Source organism: Lepisosteus platostomus, chromosome 19 (genome assembly GCF_059453375.1).
Source record: "Lepisosteus platostomus isolate fLepPlt1 chromosome 19, fLepPlt1.hap1, whole genome shotgun sequence".
NCBI classification, from domain to species: Eukaryota; Metazoa; Chordata; class Actinopteri; order Semionotiformes; family Lepisosteidae; genus Lepisosteus; species Lepisosteus platostomus.
In genome coordinates this window covers 7,953,226-7,972,031 of record NC_142629.1, presented here as the reverse complement: position 1 = coordinate 7,972,031, position 18,806 = coordinate 7,953,226, and the positions used below count along the sequence as shown (strand labels likewise).

Here is an 18,806-nt window from a genome sequence, read left to right as displayed (position 1 = left end):
TTACAGTCTGGGTAATTGGAGACTGCGCTGTTCTGTTTCCTATGGTCATATACAGGTTTTTTTGCACAAACCCTTATTGAGCAGTATTTCTCACGTTGTGAATGTGTACACAGCGGTCCCCCAGTGTTCCAGTTAGTGTGTAATTATGCATCAATGAAAAACCTGAGGTTTACAAAATACTGATAGTTTTATGTAGAGGCTGTGAAAATTTTCACAAGTCGAGGTCTTTAAAATGTGTTTGGGTTGAAGGCTTTACAGTACAGTATGTGTTTCCCTTGCGAAGATGTGGACATAAGAATATTTGTGTGGTAAAAAAATGGCTTAAAAACGACCAAGTGAAGACTGTGAAAACATTCACAATGTACTTTGTACACAAAGAAAGTGTTTCCGTAACTCTAGGAAGTTTAGTGAAAAATGCTACAGGTGTGCCAAAATCATTTTCAAACTTCAAGCTAACTTTACCACTTTTAACTTTTTTTTCTTGGGTGATGTTACTAGCCAACTGCAAACAGTATTCTCCTGGTGCACTGTACAGTATTCTCCAGGCAGTAGCCTGGGCTGAGGGTAGGGTGAGATTAGTGGGTCTGAGCTCTCTGCAGAAACACAGCATGAGCTGTTGCCTCCTGAGCTCTTGTAAGCATGGGGAGCTGTTGGTAAGGGGAACACCTGAACACTGAAGCTCCGGTACAGGGTTGAGGTGCCTGTAAGGTGATAAAACATTGATAGTGTTTTATTTTAAAATTTTTAAATTCCAATCCTGAATTTTCAATTCATACTTTAATGTTCCTTATGGGAAATCTGATTCAAGGCACAGTCTATTACAATAATACAACAAATACATTACCAACAAAAAGACAGTATAGCAGTGTTTTGGAACATGTGAGTTATTTTACATTATTTGAGAATGAGACTGCAGAGGGGATGAAAGATTCCATGAGTCTATTACTATTATACCCGGGGACACAGAGGCATCCCCTGGATGGGAGTTGTGTGATTTCACAATGGAGGGGATGAGCCACACACTCCATATTTTTGTTTTTGACACATTTAACATTAAGTAAAATAATTTAGAATGGGCCTGTAACAGTGTGGGTTTTGTGGCTGCCTTTTCACTGGTGTAGGGTTGATACCTTAAACTAGGGTAGAGAGCTGACGTGTAGTTACTAAGTAGGGTTCTTATAGCCTGCAAGCAATGATGAAAACAACACACTAGACCTTGTTTATACTAATATACCTTGTGCTTACAAAGCAGTACCTCACGCCCCTCTTGGACAATCTGACCACATCTCCCTGTTCCTACTCCCAGCCTACGACTTCTCAAACGCACCAAGGCTTCAGTTATAAGTGTAAAAACATGGACCAAAGAGGCAGAATCAATGCTTCAGGACTGTTTTGAGTGCACAGACTGGAGTGGGTTCAAAGATGCAGCCTCCCACGGATCCCACACTGATATTGACATGTACAGTATGCATCATCAGTCACCAGCTACATCAGCAAATGTGCTGATGATGTGGCGAGCGTTAAAAAGATACGCAAACTCCCAAATCAAAAACCTTGGATGAACACTGAGATCCGCTCCCTGCTCAAAGTCCGTGATGCAGCCTTCAAATCTGGTAATGAGGAAGAATTGAGAGTGGCAAGGAAAAAATTAAGAGCTGGCATAAAATCTGCCAAGAAACAGTACAAATCCCAGATAGAACACCACTACAACACCAATTCTAACCCACGACGCATGTGGCAAGACATAAATACAATCACAAACTACAAGAACAAAACAAGCCCTGTAAGCGCTACTGACTCCTCTCTTCCAAACAAGCTTAACACCTTCTATGCATGCTCCGAAGCTCATAACCCTGAACCAACCACCTGGACCACTGACTCCCCTGCCACCCCGTACCCCCCACACTATCCAAGCTAGATGTGTGGAAATCACTAAGTAGAGTGAACACACAAAAAGCTGCTGTACCTGATGATATCCCTGGGCTGGTACTCAGAACATGTGCCTGGCAGATTCTGTACTGACATCTTCAACCTGTCCTTGGCCCAGGCCACTGTACCTAGCTGCTTGAAGACGACCACCATTGTGCCAGTACCAAGAAAATCAGCACCCACATGCCTGAACGACTACCGCCCTATTGCACTCACCCCCATCATAATGAAGTGCTTTGAAAAACTACTTATTCCACACATTAAAGCCAGCATTCCAAAAACACTTGATCCTCTCCAGTTTGCCTATTGCACACACCGCTCCACGGAGGATGCAATCTCTATAGCTTTACACACCACACTAACTCACCTGGATAAAAGGAACACCTATACAAGAATGCTATTCATTGACTTTAGCTCAGCATTTAAAATCATCATACCCATAAAACTTTCTACCACACTCAGGGCTCTAGGTTTAGATGCCACCCTCTGTAGCTGGATCCTAGATTTCCTCACCAGCATACCCTAGACTGTCAGGATTGGCAACCTCACCTCTAACATGCTCACCCTTAACACTGGTGCCCCTCAAGGCTGTGTACTCAGCCCACTGCTTTATTCCCTGTTCACGCATGACTGTACTGCCAAGTTCAGCACAAACACCATCAAGTATGCTGACGATACCACAGTCGTGGGCCTGACAACGATGAGAATGCATATAGGGAGGAGATAAAACAACTTGCAGACTGGTGCCGAACCAACAACCTATGTCTCAACATCAGCAAAACCAAAGAGTTGATCGTTGACTTCAGGAGACAAGGAAAAGTCCACTCCCCCATATACATCGAAAGGTCTGCGGTGGAGATGGTGAATAACTTTAAATTCTTAGGTGTTCACATCTCTAAGGACCTCACATGGACACTCAACACCTCCAGTCTCATCAAGAAAGCACAACAGTGGCTGTACTTCCTGAGAAGGCTGAAGAAAATATGCCTGCATCCACAGATCCTCACTAACTTCTACAAATGTATGGTGGAGAGCAAACTGACCAGCTGCATCACAGTCTGGTACGGCAACTGCACCGCATCTGACCGTAAGGCACTACAGCAGGTGGTCAAAACTGCCCAACACATCATAGGCAGTGCCTTACCATCCATCCAGGAAATCTACAACGCCAGAAGTCTGAAAAAAGCCACCAAAATTGTCTGACCCCACTCACCCCAGTCATAACTTGTTTGTCCCCCTACCATCTGGCAGAAGGTTCCGGACACTCCAGTCGCACACAACGAGACTCCAAAATAGCTTCTTCCCCAGAGCCATCAAGCTGGTGACGCCCCCACTCCCTCCCATCATACTATGATCTCTCCTAACTTCTTCCTGTACCCACAATGACTGTACTCCAACGCCACTACATACACGACAATTGAATGTAAGCCAAAATTGTACTTAAAACTGTATTAGTTGTAATATTTTTTAATCACCGTACTATTTTTGCACTGTTCCCTGAATTATTTTTGCACTGTTTTTGTCCTGTTGTATTCTTTCTCTGTTTGTGAATTTGCACAGTTTTGATTACACTGTTATTGTTATTGTGTTACTGTCTATTGTCTTATCTTCTGTTCTATTTATATACTGCACCTGAGTGACTAATGAGAAACACTTTTCACTATACTATGCACCTGTGTAAGTATAATGACAAAGTTGAGTTGAATTGAATGATGAAATTCTACATGATGGTTGAGATCTCTATAAGAGAGTGGAAATGGACGTCTGCAGTCTGACAACTAGTGCCGTGGTTCTGAGGCGAACCCAGGGAGATCGCGTGAGAGTGGTATATAGCGTTTCTAAAGAAGACCTAGGGTGTGCTGATATACATTCTCATGCTGAACTAATTAGAGAAGGGCCGGCTAGAAGTCCCTCTAGTGGTGTACAGTGGGGAATTCCTTTCCCACTGTCACAGCCCATGATAATTTTCTGAGTCCTTTAGTAAGCTGACCAGTGTTGTCATCAGAAAAAGTAATTAAGAGTCTGTGCATTTGCTCTTACAATCTTTAGTGACATAAAACAACCCTTTGGTGATCCAATAGACTTGTAGTGTATATCAGATAACCATTTTGCCACTTGAACCTGTCGAGACATGTTTGATAAGAGGACTAGAACCCATCTTATCAAGTTGGTGTTTAATGTGAACTTCTTTAAGAGTTTAAAATCTTCTTTAAGAGGTAAAATCAACAAATACAATTCTTAGGTCTTTGCTTGATCAAGATGCTGATAGACTGTTCTACAATATGAGTATTGATGCACATTAAGAACTTGACATCTGGAATATACTTCAATTTACTCACTGGTCTCACTTGCATTTTCTGTCTTTCACTGTCCAGGATGTTTGAGGGCAGGAGACCTACACTGGCTATCATGGATACTGCAATGATCAAAACAGTTATGGTGAAGGAGTGCTATTCCTTTTTTACAAACAGAATAGTATGTCAAATCTGTTTGTTGTTATGTCTCTAGATCTTAGCTATTACTACTAAGTTTTCAGCATTGAGAAAAGCAGACAGTTTTCGAATGAGAAAGCCACCCAGCCCATCTAGCTTGTTTGGTATTTAATAGCCAAGGCATCCAAGGATCTCTTCCAGCCAGTTCTTGAAAGAAGTAATGCCTTGGTAGCTTGTTCACACCCACAACCATTGGTGTCCCTTTAGTTGCTGTATGTGTCCTCTGGTTCATGATACATTGTTAATTCTGAAGTCCATACAGCTAGCTTGGGGATTTGGTATAGCTGAATAGGGTTTCCTTGTAGTCATCTCAGATCAAGATTTAATAGTTTTAGACTGTCAGAATAGCACTTTCCTTTGAATCTAGGAAGGTATCTAATTGCTCTTCTTTTCTATTCTGATTCCAAAGCAACAATATCTTTTGCTATATTTTATACTTATATTTTGTGTTGCCTGCATGTAACACAGCACTCGTCTACATTAAAAAAACATATGCTGGATGTTAGATCAGTCCTGAATTAAATCTAAATATTTAGATTCTTTGTAGGTTCTACAGTGTTTGTTAATCCTCCTCTTTTGGAATCCGATGAGAATTTTACTAGTTTGCTAAACATATCAGAATCTACAGGTTATGGACAAAAAATAGAAACACCTGGGTAAATGGACATCAAGTATAGTGAAAGCCAGGGCTTCCACACAGGCATGGTGCATTTGCTAATAGAGCAGATAACATCCTAGCATGCTTAGGGTCATGTAAAAAATGTATGGCTGTAAGAGGAGATCACAGTGATTTTGGAAGATGCAATCCTGGCAGTACAACGATTTTGGCAAAATTGTTAATATTAGATATTGGTAATATTGTTAATATTGGTTTTGTTCCTAAATTCAGTTAAATTTGATTTACTTTGTGTTAACAATATAGTTGATTTTATTCTCACTGCCTGAACTGTGAGTTGTTTTTTTATCATTTCCATTTATACAAATTGCTTATGATACATAAGTTATTTTTTCAGAATTTAACATACATGTATAGTAAAAAACATCTATCAAGCTTTGTTTTAGCAGTTCAGAAGCAATGGATAATTTCTATATTTTAGATTTCTATATTAATGTACATGTGTGTTGCTGTTGTTACTGTAGCACACCCTATTTTATTTCTGGATGAGGAAATGTATTATTCTAATGTAGTATTATATAGAATTTAACACATAATACAATGCTTGAATGCTTTCAGTAAAACATATCTGGGCAGATACCAACTTGGTTACAGTCATTATTAATCTGGTAATAAATGTTACTTTTTACTCAGACCATTTGTTTTTGTGATCCATGAAACAGCTGTTCAATCCAAAAACAGTTCAAGAGGCAATGATTCATTTCTGTCAGTCCATTGCTTTTGTGACTGTAGCACACCCTATTTCATTTCAGGATGTGAATTTGGTAGGACCTATGTATGATGCTCTTTCATTGGTAAAAGATGAGAAATGGAAAAGAATTCGTAGTGTTCTTTCACCATCCTTTACCAGTGGACGCCTGAAAGAGGTCATTGCTTTTTGCCTTGAGCCTGATGGCAAAATGCATGGAGCATTATGTCTCCGTCATTTTTAAAAACTATATTTTCAGATTGACTCAGCAATAACCTTACACCAACTGATCGGTTCATGCATGGTATTGGCCAAAATTATGGTTATAGCAGTGCAATAACTTTAATTAGTTTATTGGCAGAAGTGTTTTTCATCCTAGAGCCTCCTTCTCATTCAAAAGCAATCAGTCACAAAGCTAAAAGAAATAGACACATCCAGCTAAATAACATTTGTTAGTTGGGTTTTGAATTCTGAGAGCTATGTCAATAAAGTCTCAGACTGGTATGGAGATAAAGCAATTTTGTGATTTAGATGGAGGAGCTATTTCAGTCTGCAGAGATAAACAAAGCAGTAAAGACTGAAATAAAGTTTTTGCTCTGGAATTAATCTCTGTTCCTTTATTTCTGTAAAGGTTTTCACCTTTTGTAATACTGTTTCGTTTTAATGTAAAGTCAGCTAGAGCCTAAGAACATTTAATTTTTTTATGTATGACACCTTTTCTGAACTGTAAATTAATACATACAGTGACCTCCAGATTTATTCATAACCCCAATCAAATAAGAACAAAACACATCATATAACAGAATGAGTTATGGATTAGTCTTGCTTAATAAATCAGTATTTTAACAGGCAGAGCAAAGTCATACTTGTCGTGAATCACTGAATTCCAGGAAGTACAAGGGTCCTTTATTCAGACCTTTAAGTATTCTTTTAGATCAAGGTGGCTCTTTTAGACAAAGGAAGATTGGGTGCCAGGGAGATCTGTGCTTGCCCTCACAATGGAACAGTATCAAAGCAGGTGTGTGTCCTCACTGAGCACACCTATGTGTAAAAAAACAATAAGCCTGACACAACTCAGGTGATGCATGGATATCTGTTACCCTGCAAGCTCAGTTAGGAAATAGAGAAGCCTGCACATGTCAGCTAGAAAGGCAAATATATTGACAGGCACTGTAAGATAGAACTTTGCGGTTTAAGGTTTCCCGTCATCAAACAGCATTACTTTTTGATGTGCAGGTCTTGCATTCTTGGAGGTGATCATGAAGGAAGCTTTCTCTTACAGGTTTTTCCGATTGCAAAGCAGTGTGCTGACACTTTGGTTACAAACTTGCATAAGAAAGACCGAAGTCTGCCTGTCCAAATTAAAGAGTAAGTAACTTAGATCTTGCTTACATCCTTCCATACATAACACAATGAATAAACTGTAGGCTAATATTGCTTTTGCCAGTGTCATTGGACCCTACAGCATGGATGTTGTTACCAGCGCCTCCTTCAGTGTCTCCATTGACTCTCTCAACAACCCTGATGACCCCTTTGTGTCCAATGTCAAGAAGATACTCAAGCTCAGCTTTTTAGCCCTATTCCGATTATAAGAAGTATGTTTTTATCCACTCCTTGTACACAAATGGATTCAAAGGATATAACGTATATTTTATACTGTACTGTTGGTGAAGGCTGAGCTTATTTTGATTTCTTATGGGATGAATGTTTGAGTAGTTTTCTCTGACACAGATATGTAGTTTTTTGTCATTCCACAGTCTACATCAGTTTCAAAATAGTCTCCGGTTTACCACTATTTTTGAACGTGACTTTTCTTATTACTGCAGAATTACAGGTTATCTTGTCACCACTGCTACAGTTCCCCAGCAGCACCTCTTCTGCTGAACTGTTTATTTTCTCATATATTGACAATTTAATGTATTAGTGAAGAAATATGAGGGAAATGTTGCTCTGCTTTTTATAAAATGTATATTTAATGTCAACATGTTTCAATGTATTTAATAGAACTGACTTTATAGTAAAGGCCTGAGTTAATGAGAAAATGTTACAAATGCAGCTGTATGGTGAACTGGAAAAATTCCTGTGAGTAGTTTTCCATCATATGAAAAAATATACAATTGTTGATGGTTCTTATTTATTGGAAGTGCTGATTGTTTTTGTCTCTACTGTTTACAGCTTTGTTTCCTTTCACTGCTCCATTGTTGGACAAGCGGAATTTTAGCCTGTTCCCTCAGTCAGCGATGACTTTTTTTCTACGAATTCTTTCACAAGATAAAGGGAGATTGTGAAAATAATGTTCCAAATCAAATCAAAATCAAATTAACGTTTTATTTATCAAATGCACAACAATACAGCGTGCAGCAGTAGTTGCTGGCAATGAAATGTCTTGTTAGCAGTATGAAAAACAACAAAAAATAAAGATGTAAGTCCTAATGTAAGTTGTGAAAAAGGCAAACACTTTTTTTGTGTGTGCATAAATAATAAATTTATATACAGCAATCGTTTGCCAATAGGGAGTGTTACATACCTGTAAACCTTTTTGGTAGGTACATTTGTGGTAAGCGAACTTAAGACCTTATGGGGAAAAATAGGGTTAGGAGAACTGAAGTCACGATTCAAACTATTCAAATCCCTCAAACATTTTTTGATCTACAACATTGTAAAACAATAACATTAGAGTAAAAAATCAGTGTATTCTGGAAAAAATATTATATGGATAGTTTTAAAATTACTATGATATAATTTCTTACCTTTATTTCTATGATGTGTATATATAGATGTGTATATTGGGTCAAGTGGCATGTATTAGACCAGTGGTTCTCAAACTGCTGGTACGCCATATGACCCTGGAACGTTGTTGTGGGCGCTGAAAAATCGGGATGGGTTTTCATATTTTCTATTTTTAGACATGTCGAATACACAGCCTACGTACTACGATACAGCGCGCGCTAATAGTTGAGTGGACACAAAGCTACAATGTAATTCTATACCACTCTATAGGAATGCGTGCTTTGAACATAAGTGACCAATTGTATTTAAAAAAAGTTATCTCCAGCAAATTGAGAAGTAGGAGAATGTGCGTGATTTTGGAACAATGCCAATGTTGTAAACACAGGAATGCATAGAAATGCGTGCTAGGAACCCTGGTAATCTTGTGAGCACAGGAAAGCGTGATAGATAACAGAAAAATATTTAAGAACTGTTCTAGGTTAATTTGAGAAAAATACACAGATCGTCTGTGTTTCGCTCCCATGCACATGAAATAAAAACTTCTTTTAACTTCTGAGACAGACTCCTGAAACGGGGAAAAATGCAAGCTTGTGGATTGCTAAAGCAGGTAAGCCCCACACTATTTTTGAAGAACCGTATTTACCGTTGGCAAAAGAGCTGACACGTATTATGTGTGGAGAAAAAGCTGCTAAATCGCTCGACCTGCTGCCCTCTCTGAAAGACACAGTCACTCATACAATGTAGTTCAGGTGGGTAGCTGCGTCAGCATGCATAGGCTGCAAAGGAACAAGTAATAGGTTTGTTCCATGCTGAAAAAAAAGAAGAAAGAGAACACAACGTTTCGGCCGTGGCGCCTTCTTCACACCTGAAGAAGGGTCCACGGCCGAAACGTTGTGTTCTCTTTCTTCTTTTTTTCGCATGGATTAAACCTATTACTTGTTCCTTCACTCATACAATTATTGAAATGGCGGATGATATTGTAACGCTTACGGCCGACAAGCACTGTGTGTAAGAGCCGGCGTACCAGAGCGGGTGACGTCACCGCCCTTCCCTGTGATAGCAGGACCACAGCTACTGGGCTGTGGAGAGATCTCTCTTTAGCTCACGGGGCTAGGTCGCTGCAGAGAGACGCGGAAGTCCCGGGTTCGAGCCTCCAGTCGGGATGGGGCCGACCAGATGCGGCAAGGGCGCCCGCCTGAGCCCCCGCTGCGTTACATTGGTGTCAGAGTGGGATGGGATAGCCCTTCGCCGGGGACGGCGATTTAAGCGGGGGAGAGTGTAACGCTTACGGCCGACAAGCACTGTGTGTAAGAGCCGGCGTACCAGAGCGGGTGACGTCACCGCCCTTCCCTGTGATAGCAGGACCACAGCTACTGGGCTGTGGAGAGATCTCTCTTTAGCTCACGGGGCTAGGTCGCTGCAGAGAGATGCGGAAGTCCCGGGTTCGAGCCTCCAGTCGGGATGGGGCCGACCAGATGCGGCAAGGGCGCCCGCCTGAGCCCCCGCTGCGTTACAATATCAAAAGTATGTTGGTAGAGCGCGTTAAGATGAGGCAGAGGGGGGGCATCATTCTTATTTACAACCTTTTTTACAGTTTAAGTCACATTACTACACCTCCTCCCTCTCCTTTTGAGTGTCTTGTTTTAAATGTCTCTATCCCCCAATCTACTATTATTGCCACAGTTTATAGACCACCCAAACCCAGCCTTTTCAGGTGACCCAAAGTCACCTTTTCAGGTGACTTGTCTGATTTACTCTAAATTTAATACCTTAAGTTTAAAAGGATCCTTATTCTAGGGGACTTTAATATACACATTCACTCAAGATCTTCCAGTCTGGCTAAAGACTTCTTTTCTCTATTGGGATGTTTTGATCATACTCAGAGTTTGTATCCCTACACGTAACAAAGGACACACCCTTGATTTAATCATGGCAAACAACTCTTTTGTCTCCCACTGCTCTTCCCCTGATCTAGGCCTCTCTGACCACTTAGCTATTCTCTTCAATCTGGAATTTCCTGTTTCTAACACTTCCCCCTCACGTTCTGTAAATTTCCACAACTGTCAATCAATTGATCACCCAAGGTTTGCAAATTCTGTTCTGTTCTCCTTATCTTGTTTCTCTTCCTCTGACCCCCTAGAGGACAAAATACAGTTACTTGACAGTACTCTTTTATCTACCCTTGACACCTTTTCTCCTTTAAAAACTCAAACAATCTCCTTCTCTCACCCTGCCCCCTGGTACATGACCATCTGCGATCTATGAAGGCAGTCTCCCGCAAACTTGAGCGTAGGTGGCGTCTTTCTCGTCTAAATGTTTATTATCAGGCTTGGAGAGATTACTTGTCTGAATATAAGGTTACAATAGAGTCTGCTAGATCCACCTACTTCTCTCACATCATTGAAAATTACCATAACAACCCCAGACATCTTTTCTCCACCATCAACAGTTTGCTAAAGCCAGACTGCCCATCACATTACCTGCCACATCGTAACTTTGCAACACATTCCTAGATTTCTTTACCTTCAAGATCGACAACATCTTGCATCACATTCTCTCCACTACACATATCATTTCCATACCTCCTCCTTCTTTATCCAACTTTTCTGGTTCTCTTCTCCCCAACTTCTCTCTTCTTGACTCAGCATCCCTCAATAAACTAGTTACACACATGAAACCCACCACATCTATTTTAGATCTCATTCCCACCACTTTATTTCAGTCCTGTTTCTCTTCTCTCTTTCCCATTGTCCTCAATATTAAAAATGAATCCTTGAGCACTGGCGGCCCTCAAAACTGCTTCCATTACCCCCGTACCAAAAAAGCCTAACATGGCTCTCGACAATCTAAACAATTTTCGCCCCATCTCCAACTTATCCTTTCTTGCAAAAATTCTAGAACATGCTGTCATATTTCAGTTACATAACCACCTCATGGCAAATACCCTTTTCGAACCCCTCCAATCTGGCTTCCGTCAACTTCACAGCACAGAAACTGCCCTGGTCGAAGTCGCTTATGATCTTCTAATAGCTTCTGATTCTGGTTCTATACTCATCCTTCTTGATCTCAGTGCTGCTTTTTTGACACTGTTGACCATGACATCTTACTTTCTCATTTTGAGACTGTGTTTGGAGTTTCTGAAACTGTTCTCAAATGGTTCAAGTCTTACCTCACTGATCACTGTCACTTTGTCCCTCTTAATGGGTATAGGTCTAAAATTGGTCTTGTTAAGTCTGGTGTTCCTCGGGGCTCAATACTGGACCCCTTGCTCTTCAGCATTTACATGTTTCCTCTTGGTCAGCTTTTAAGATCACATGGTATCAGCTATCATTTCTAAGCTGATGATACTCAAATATACATCCTTACCAAACTTGACACTGATATGGCTGTCTCTATTCTATCTAATTGCATCTCTGACATACAAACTCAAAATTTCCTTCATCTTAACTGTGATAAGACTGAAGTCATGCTTATTGGCACCCCCCATCAACTTTGTAAAGCCAATCCTGTAACCCTGTCTGTAGATGGTTCTGTACTTGAGCTTCAGTCTAAATTAAAAAACCTTGGGGTGATATTTGATTCTGGCTTAACATTCGACCCACATGTGCAGCATATTGTCAAAACATATTTTTTTCACCTCAGAAATATCGTTAGACTACACCCTATGTTATCACTAACCTTGACCGAAAAGCTGATCAACACATTTGTGTTTTCCCGAATTGACTACGGTAATGCTCTACTTGCTGGGGTATCTAAATCTACTTTGGACAAACTGCAGTATGTCCAAACTTAGGCAGCCAGAATCCTGACCAAGCCTGTGCAAGTGATCACATTACTCCTATCCTGGAGTCCTTGAACTGGCTTCCTGTCAAATTCCGTGTGGACTTTAAAAACCTCATGCTCACCTATAAGGCTCTGCATGGCTTGGCACCTCAGTACCTGTCTGAATTATTATTGCACCACTCCCCACCTCGCAACCTTCGCTCTTCTAATTCTGGTCTCCTAACTGTCCTCCAAGACCATCTACATTCTATGGGTGGCAGGGTCTTCTGTTCTGCCCCCAAGCTCTGGAACTCTCTCCCCAAGGATATCAGTCACCTTCTCTTAACTCCTTCAAATCCAGACTCAAAACCTTCTTCTTCAGAAGTGCCTTTACTTAACTGGTTCCATTCTTTACCCCTATTCTCCTACTATACTTAGTACCACCATCCACGGTATCCTCTGTGTATTGTAATTGTGTTTTATCTTGTGTATTCTTTTTATTTATTGTTGTTGTCATTCTGTAAAGTACTTTGAGAAGCCACCTTTAAAGGCGGTATATGAAATAACATTTATTATTATTATTCTTGAACTAAGAAACTGAGCGTTGTGCAAGGCAAAATGGTATACAGAAAGTTCCATGCAGATACTCAATTCTGTGCAAGATAAAATCACGCATAGCAAGGGATTGCTTTATATAATGCTATATACTGTATGGTCCATATATATGAGAATGACTTCTGTTTATGCACTTTTCCTTACAGAATCAAGTGGATTTCTTGCAACTGATGATGGATTCACAAATTCCTGAGAAGTACTCAAGCACAGATGGACAAAAGGAAGGTGTCAAAGGTACTGTACATATATTCATCTATTTATCATAATCCTTTAATTTTAAACTCCCAACCATCCATCCATTTTCCATCTGGTGGATGGCATTTTTCTTTTGCCAATTCAGGTTCATGGGGGAACTAGAGCCCATTCTGGCAAGCAACGGTGACAAGACAGGGAACACCCTGGATGGAGCACCAGTCTGTCACAGGGCATACACAGACACAAACAAACTCACATCAGGGCCAGTGTTCCTTAAACCCAAATAACCTACCAGCGTGGACTGTGGGAGGAAACCAGAGCACATGGAGGAAACCAACGCAAACATGGGGAGAACATAAAAACTCCATGGAGATAGCACCACAGGTCCAGAATTGATTCCAAGGCAGCAATACTAACAGGTGTGCTGCAGTGTTTAATCTTCCAAGTATTTAAATTTCCCTGCATTTCCTTTTTTTTTCATTTTTCTCTTCTTGTACTTTATCTGCATGCTGTTACAACTTATGTGGTATGTTGATTAAGGGTTGTATGTATATATAGTCAAGGTGTTGCATTTGAGCTTCCCATCAGAACCAGTGTTTGACAGGCAAAAAACAAAATTTGTGGTATAGCAAGTGGAATTTAAGTGCACAGTGAAAGCCTTTATTTAGCAGCATAGGCTATTAGGCACATGATTCTTTAAATAGGGAATAGTAGATAGGTTAATTGATTTTTCCTTGGAATAAAAAAAATATTGAGCATTGGTTACATGGGTTCATAAGAACGCCAAGTGCCCCTGTTTGCTTTTTGAGTTCAGTTAAATTGCCAGGGTTAGTTTATTGAAATTCTGTAAGAAGACTCCATCCAAAAAGAATGGTTCTAATCAAGTTGTTCAAGTAGGTAGCTGCATCAGCATGCATGGGCTGCAAAGGAACAAGTAAAGGTTTATTCCATGTTGAAAACAGAAAAAAGAACCACATCGTTTCAGCTGTGGAGCCTTGTAAAGGTGTTCTTCAAGTTGGTTTTAATAAATGCAAGAACAGCTTAAGTTATTGGCCATGCCCCACTCGAGTAATGGAAATTAGATGTTCTGTTTCAACAAACAGGAAACTAATAAAAATAGGTGTTCTGTGCATCAGTATATTAAAATACACAGAAAAATAAAAATATAAGAACCTTATTGTGCCATCATACTGTTACCCCAATTCAGGAAATGTTGCTTTCATGTGATTTAAAGTAAAACACTTGTTTTTACAACAAACAAATCCATTTAAAGTGACCTGATGACTGTTTCTTGACCACTGCATTTGTGCTTTATGGTTCTGCATTTTCTTCACTTATCTTTTTTACCCTAGGCTGAGGTCCTCATAATGTCTTGGTAAGGACAACAAAAAATATTAATGAGGAGCAAATACTGTGAGAGAACTATAGGTTTGGAGAAGATGTGGGGTCATGATTGAACCGAATTCCTCAGAAAACTGTTGGGACTGACCTGGAATGCTACCAATAAAAGAAAGACTTTTGGTCTTTTCATAATTTAATGATCAGGAAGCAGAGGGTTTTAGATTTCTGTATCTGCTATCAGGAGATTGAGGGAAGATCCATGTGTATGTGTTGCACCAGTAAGAGAAGGATCCAAGACCAAGAATCCCTGATTTAAAAGTTGGACTTTAATTTTGGAAAGGCATTATATTCTAGTTCCAGTAAAAAACTTAGCTGCCTGGTTGTATGTTTAGTCAAGGACAAAAAATGCCGGTCAGAGCTTAATAAATGTACCCTTAATCGAGGTTAAATGACTCTATTGTCTCAGAACATTTCTTGTACACTAAAGGACTGAAAGGAAACAAGACCAGTTCCCTGAGATGTCACAATACAGTATATTCTTACTTTTCATTTATATTTAATATACTTTCTTGAAGTGTCTTGAAATGTTTGTGAGATAAGAACATAAAGAAATATTCAACCCTTGTTTTTGTTTGGTTGCTAGTAGCTTATTTGTCTAAGAATCTCTTCCACACCGTTTGTTGAAGGATTCTTGAGAATCACCTTGAGCAATATGGCTTGACAGCTGTCTTCTAGTATCCACCATTGAGTAAAACTGTTGCCTTTCGTTTGACACTCTTCTCATTATCTAAAATCTTTATCGAGCATTGATTTACCTTTCAAATGTAAAGAAATAGCACCAGAACAGGGCTGGTCTCCATGGGGAAACAAAATCTCTCAGTACCGTTATCTTACCGAGATTTATTCCATAGCAGACTAAGCACATTTTGCACCATATGGACATTTCCGATAAAGTAAGTTGTTATGAAACAAACAATACTTAGACACCTCTACACGATGATGTTTAAATGTTCAGCACACAGATTTGTTTTTGTGTGTTTGTCTTTTATTGAACATATTGAGACAACTGTGTCCAAATCGCAGAAAATGTGTATCTGCAACCATTTGTAAGGCATCTGAAAATGGAATATGCTCCTGAAAATAAAATCAAAATGGGTTTTTGTATGTCGGGAAAATTTATAAGACTGTGAAACATTAATAATGACTTTATGGTAGCAATAGAACTGCAGTTAAAGTAGTTAACAGAAGTGAGGGAAACAATTGACATTTAAATCTCTTCAGGACCATGCAGTTGAACTTTTCCATTGAAATATTAATTCTTCAAGAATGTATTTATAAGTCCTGACAAAGGATCTTTATAGTCAAAATACAGTCAGTGTTTTTCTCTATTCATGCACATTCTTGAGCAGCCAAAGGGTTTATTTATCTTGCCAGGGAGAAATTAAAACAAAGCTGCGAAAAAGTTTTAAATTTAGCATTTGCTTCATTTTGAGTTTCGATCATATTTTTCTCTTTAAAAATACTTCTGTTTTACCAACAAACTATTCTTCTGCAGCCTTTCTTGAACTGTCCTTTGACAATTAAACCACAATCTAGGCTCCTGGCTGTTAATGAATATTCTTTAGTATTTGGCAGTTTTTGACTGATTAAATATGAAGAGGTTTTTAAATACCTCAATGACAAAAATGTTTATAATAAACTTATGTTTTGCCTTCAAAGTATCTGAGTTGATAGACAACAGCCTGGCCATGTGACCAATGTAGACACTCACATATAAAATAATCCAAAGTGTAGCTGCTCCAGGGTTGACAGTGGGATTGCTGGAAGAGGACATGAGCTAATAACATTTTACAAATTGCTTGCTGCCATGTTTTCAAGGCTCCTGTGACATATGAAGCACTCATGAAGATGGAATACCTGGACATGGTCATCAGCGAGTCTCTCAGGCTGTTCCCTCCTGTGCCCCGTCTTGAGAGGATGTGTAAGAAGACTGTTGAGATTAATGGGGTGACCATCCCAGAGGGAACCCTTGTTATGGTACCAGTGTATGCTCTGCACCATGACCCGCAACACTGGACAGAACCTGAAGCCTTCAAGCCTGAAAGGTGACGTTTCACCTGACTTCCTATTTGGGAGGGTTACTGTAGACTCCAGTTAGAGAAAGTTTCCTACTCACCTGCTTCTCTACAATTTCTTAACCCAGCAATAAATGTCAATTTACCATTCAGTAAACTAGTAGTATAGAGTAGTCTAATGAAACCTGAGACTAACTTCATGGTGCTCGCACATGACATTTAAAATGTTATGCAGAGGTGAGTTAAAACTTTGATTTCATGTGTACCTTTTAATTTAGCAGTGGCACTTATTGTTCTGTTATACCCACCTGATATTTGGAATCACCAGCTGTGTGTTTTTCAAATCTCATCTCATGGCTGTGAGCCTTGTGACCTCACAAAGGAGATATTAAGGAAGTGTTACCAGACTCCTCCGATCTGCCTAACTTCAATCTATTTGTCATAGAACACATCATGGGCACCAGAGCCCCATACCAGTTCAGTGTCGACTGGAGAGGCAGAGAGAGGTGCCCAGAAGGCCTCTAGAGTCACTGTATATACCAAGAACTGAAAGAGCCCCAGCTGACTATTCCAATTCAACTCACATGGAGACTCACAGTCACAGTTGGCTAGTGATATGACGCGGGCACAAACCCGCAACACGGCATTCCTGTATTACAGAGCTAAACTTACATTCATGAGTGTCAGTCTACCTGTTGAGCCACTCAGGAGATCAGATCTTAGTTTGGTTAGGTTCAAGTTTATCAAAATCTAAATGCTGCTTAATGCATTATGTATATACGTCTATCTGGATTATTCTGAAATTCATCATCTACCTGGTATGTTTGAAGATTTAGCAAAGCCAACAAGGAAAGCATGGCTCCCTATGCTTACTTGCCATTTGGAACTAGACCTCGCAATTGCATTGGAATGAGGTTTGCCCTAATGGTTATGAAACTGGCTGTTGTGCAGATGCTTCAAAGCTTCAGTTTTGAAACCTGCAAGGAGACTCAGGTGAGTCATTGTGCTTATTTTCTAACCACTTCTTTAAATTTGGGGTCACAGAGGAGCTGGAGCCTATCCTGACAAGCAATTTGCGCAAGGCAGGGTACACCTGAGATATGACACATAGACATGCATGCACTCACACCTACAGTATGGTCCATTTTTCCAAGTAGCCCATTAACCTAACAGTATGTTTTTGGAATGTGGGAGGAATCCGGACAACCTGGAGGAAACCCACGCAAAAACACAAAAACTACACACAGATAGCATTTCATGGTTGCGATTGAACCCAGGATCCAGTGCTGCAAGGCAGCAAGGCTAACTACTGTAGTGCCCTATTCTGTTCATATTTGTGTTAATCTAATTACATTCTTCAGATGTTAATGTCTGGCACAAGCATTTTTTAATGGCCTTGCAGTCTGTGTAGTAGCTGTGCCTTTTCAGTACTTGGCTCTACAGGATTCTGGTACTGTACATTTGCTTGTCATTTTCCATCCCAATAGTAGTTAGCTGGCTGCATAAGAGTGCCATGGTGGTCAGTAATTATTGAGATTTTGCCAAATTGGTCATGCTAATAATGGATGTTTTTAATGGTGTAGACTCATCACAAGAAAGATCACAATTAAAAATAAATTAAGAAGCTATGAGACTGACTTCAGTGAGCATTCATTTTGGTTCCATTTAATGTCACGGAAAAACTGTTTTTGGACTGTTTCTTTGATAGTCTCATTCCTTGGAGTAAGCTTCAGTAGTTTAAAGAACTACCTTGGGAAATTAATCATTCCAGTTGTCTTTGTCAAAATCTTGCTTTTTGATGTTTGCTATTTTAACAGAAATCTTTTTGTGGATCAGAATTCACTTAATGTGTGGCGTAGTTTGTATATCATCCTTGAGAGCAATACTGTATGTTCTTTCAAGACATGCAGAAATAATGGTTTTTGGTTCTGTATTCTTAAAATATAAATTTAATTCCATACAATAATTTATTACACATAATGTTTGCTGCTGCTTATGTTTTTTTCCAAATGCATTTTTAAAATGATACCCTGTTTTTGTCTGCTATTATTTATTGCTTTTTCAGGTGCCTGTTGAGATAAATTTATTTCAGCCAAAAAACCCATAATACTTAATGCTTGTCCCACGAACTCCAGTAAGGGCTGATGAATAAATGCTGGACTGGAAGTGAATCAGAACAGAAGACTTTCTTTTCTTTTGTTGATCACAGATAACTTTTTACCTGTCATACAAAATAATCCAAAAGTTCTTACTGTGATGCCACCTAAAACCAAGTTTCAAATAAATTAATCAGCAATACTCTT

At 39.6% G+C, this 18,806-nt stretch overlaps 1 protein-coding gene across 1 annotated transcript; it reads left to right on the top strand.

Annotated features, from left to right (window-relative positions):
- The first annotated feature begins 4,147 nt into the window (after positions 1 to 4,147).
- On the top strand, positions 4,148 to 18,229 carry LOC148645070 (cytochrome P450 3A27-like). Its single transcript, XM_088613111.1, has 8 exons — positions 4,148 to 4,404; positions 5,850 to 5,963; positions 7,068 to 7,153; positions 7,233 to 7,374; positions 13,039 to 13,126; positions 16,266 to 16,533; positions 17,334 to 17,496; positions 18,212 to 18,229. The coding sequence occupies exons 1-8, from the start codon at positions 4,222 to 4,224 to the stop codon at positions 18,227 to 18,229; spliced, it is 1,062 nt and encodes a 353-aa protein (XP_088469237.1). The 5' UTR covers positions 4,148 to 4,221.
- Positions 18,230 to 18,806: the final 577 nt, after the last annotated feature.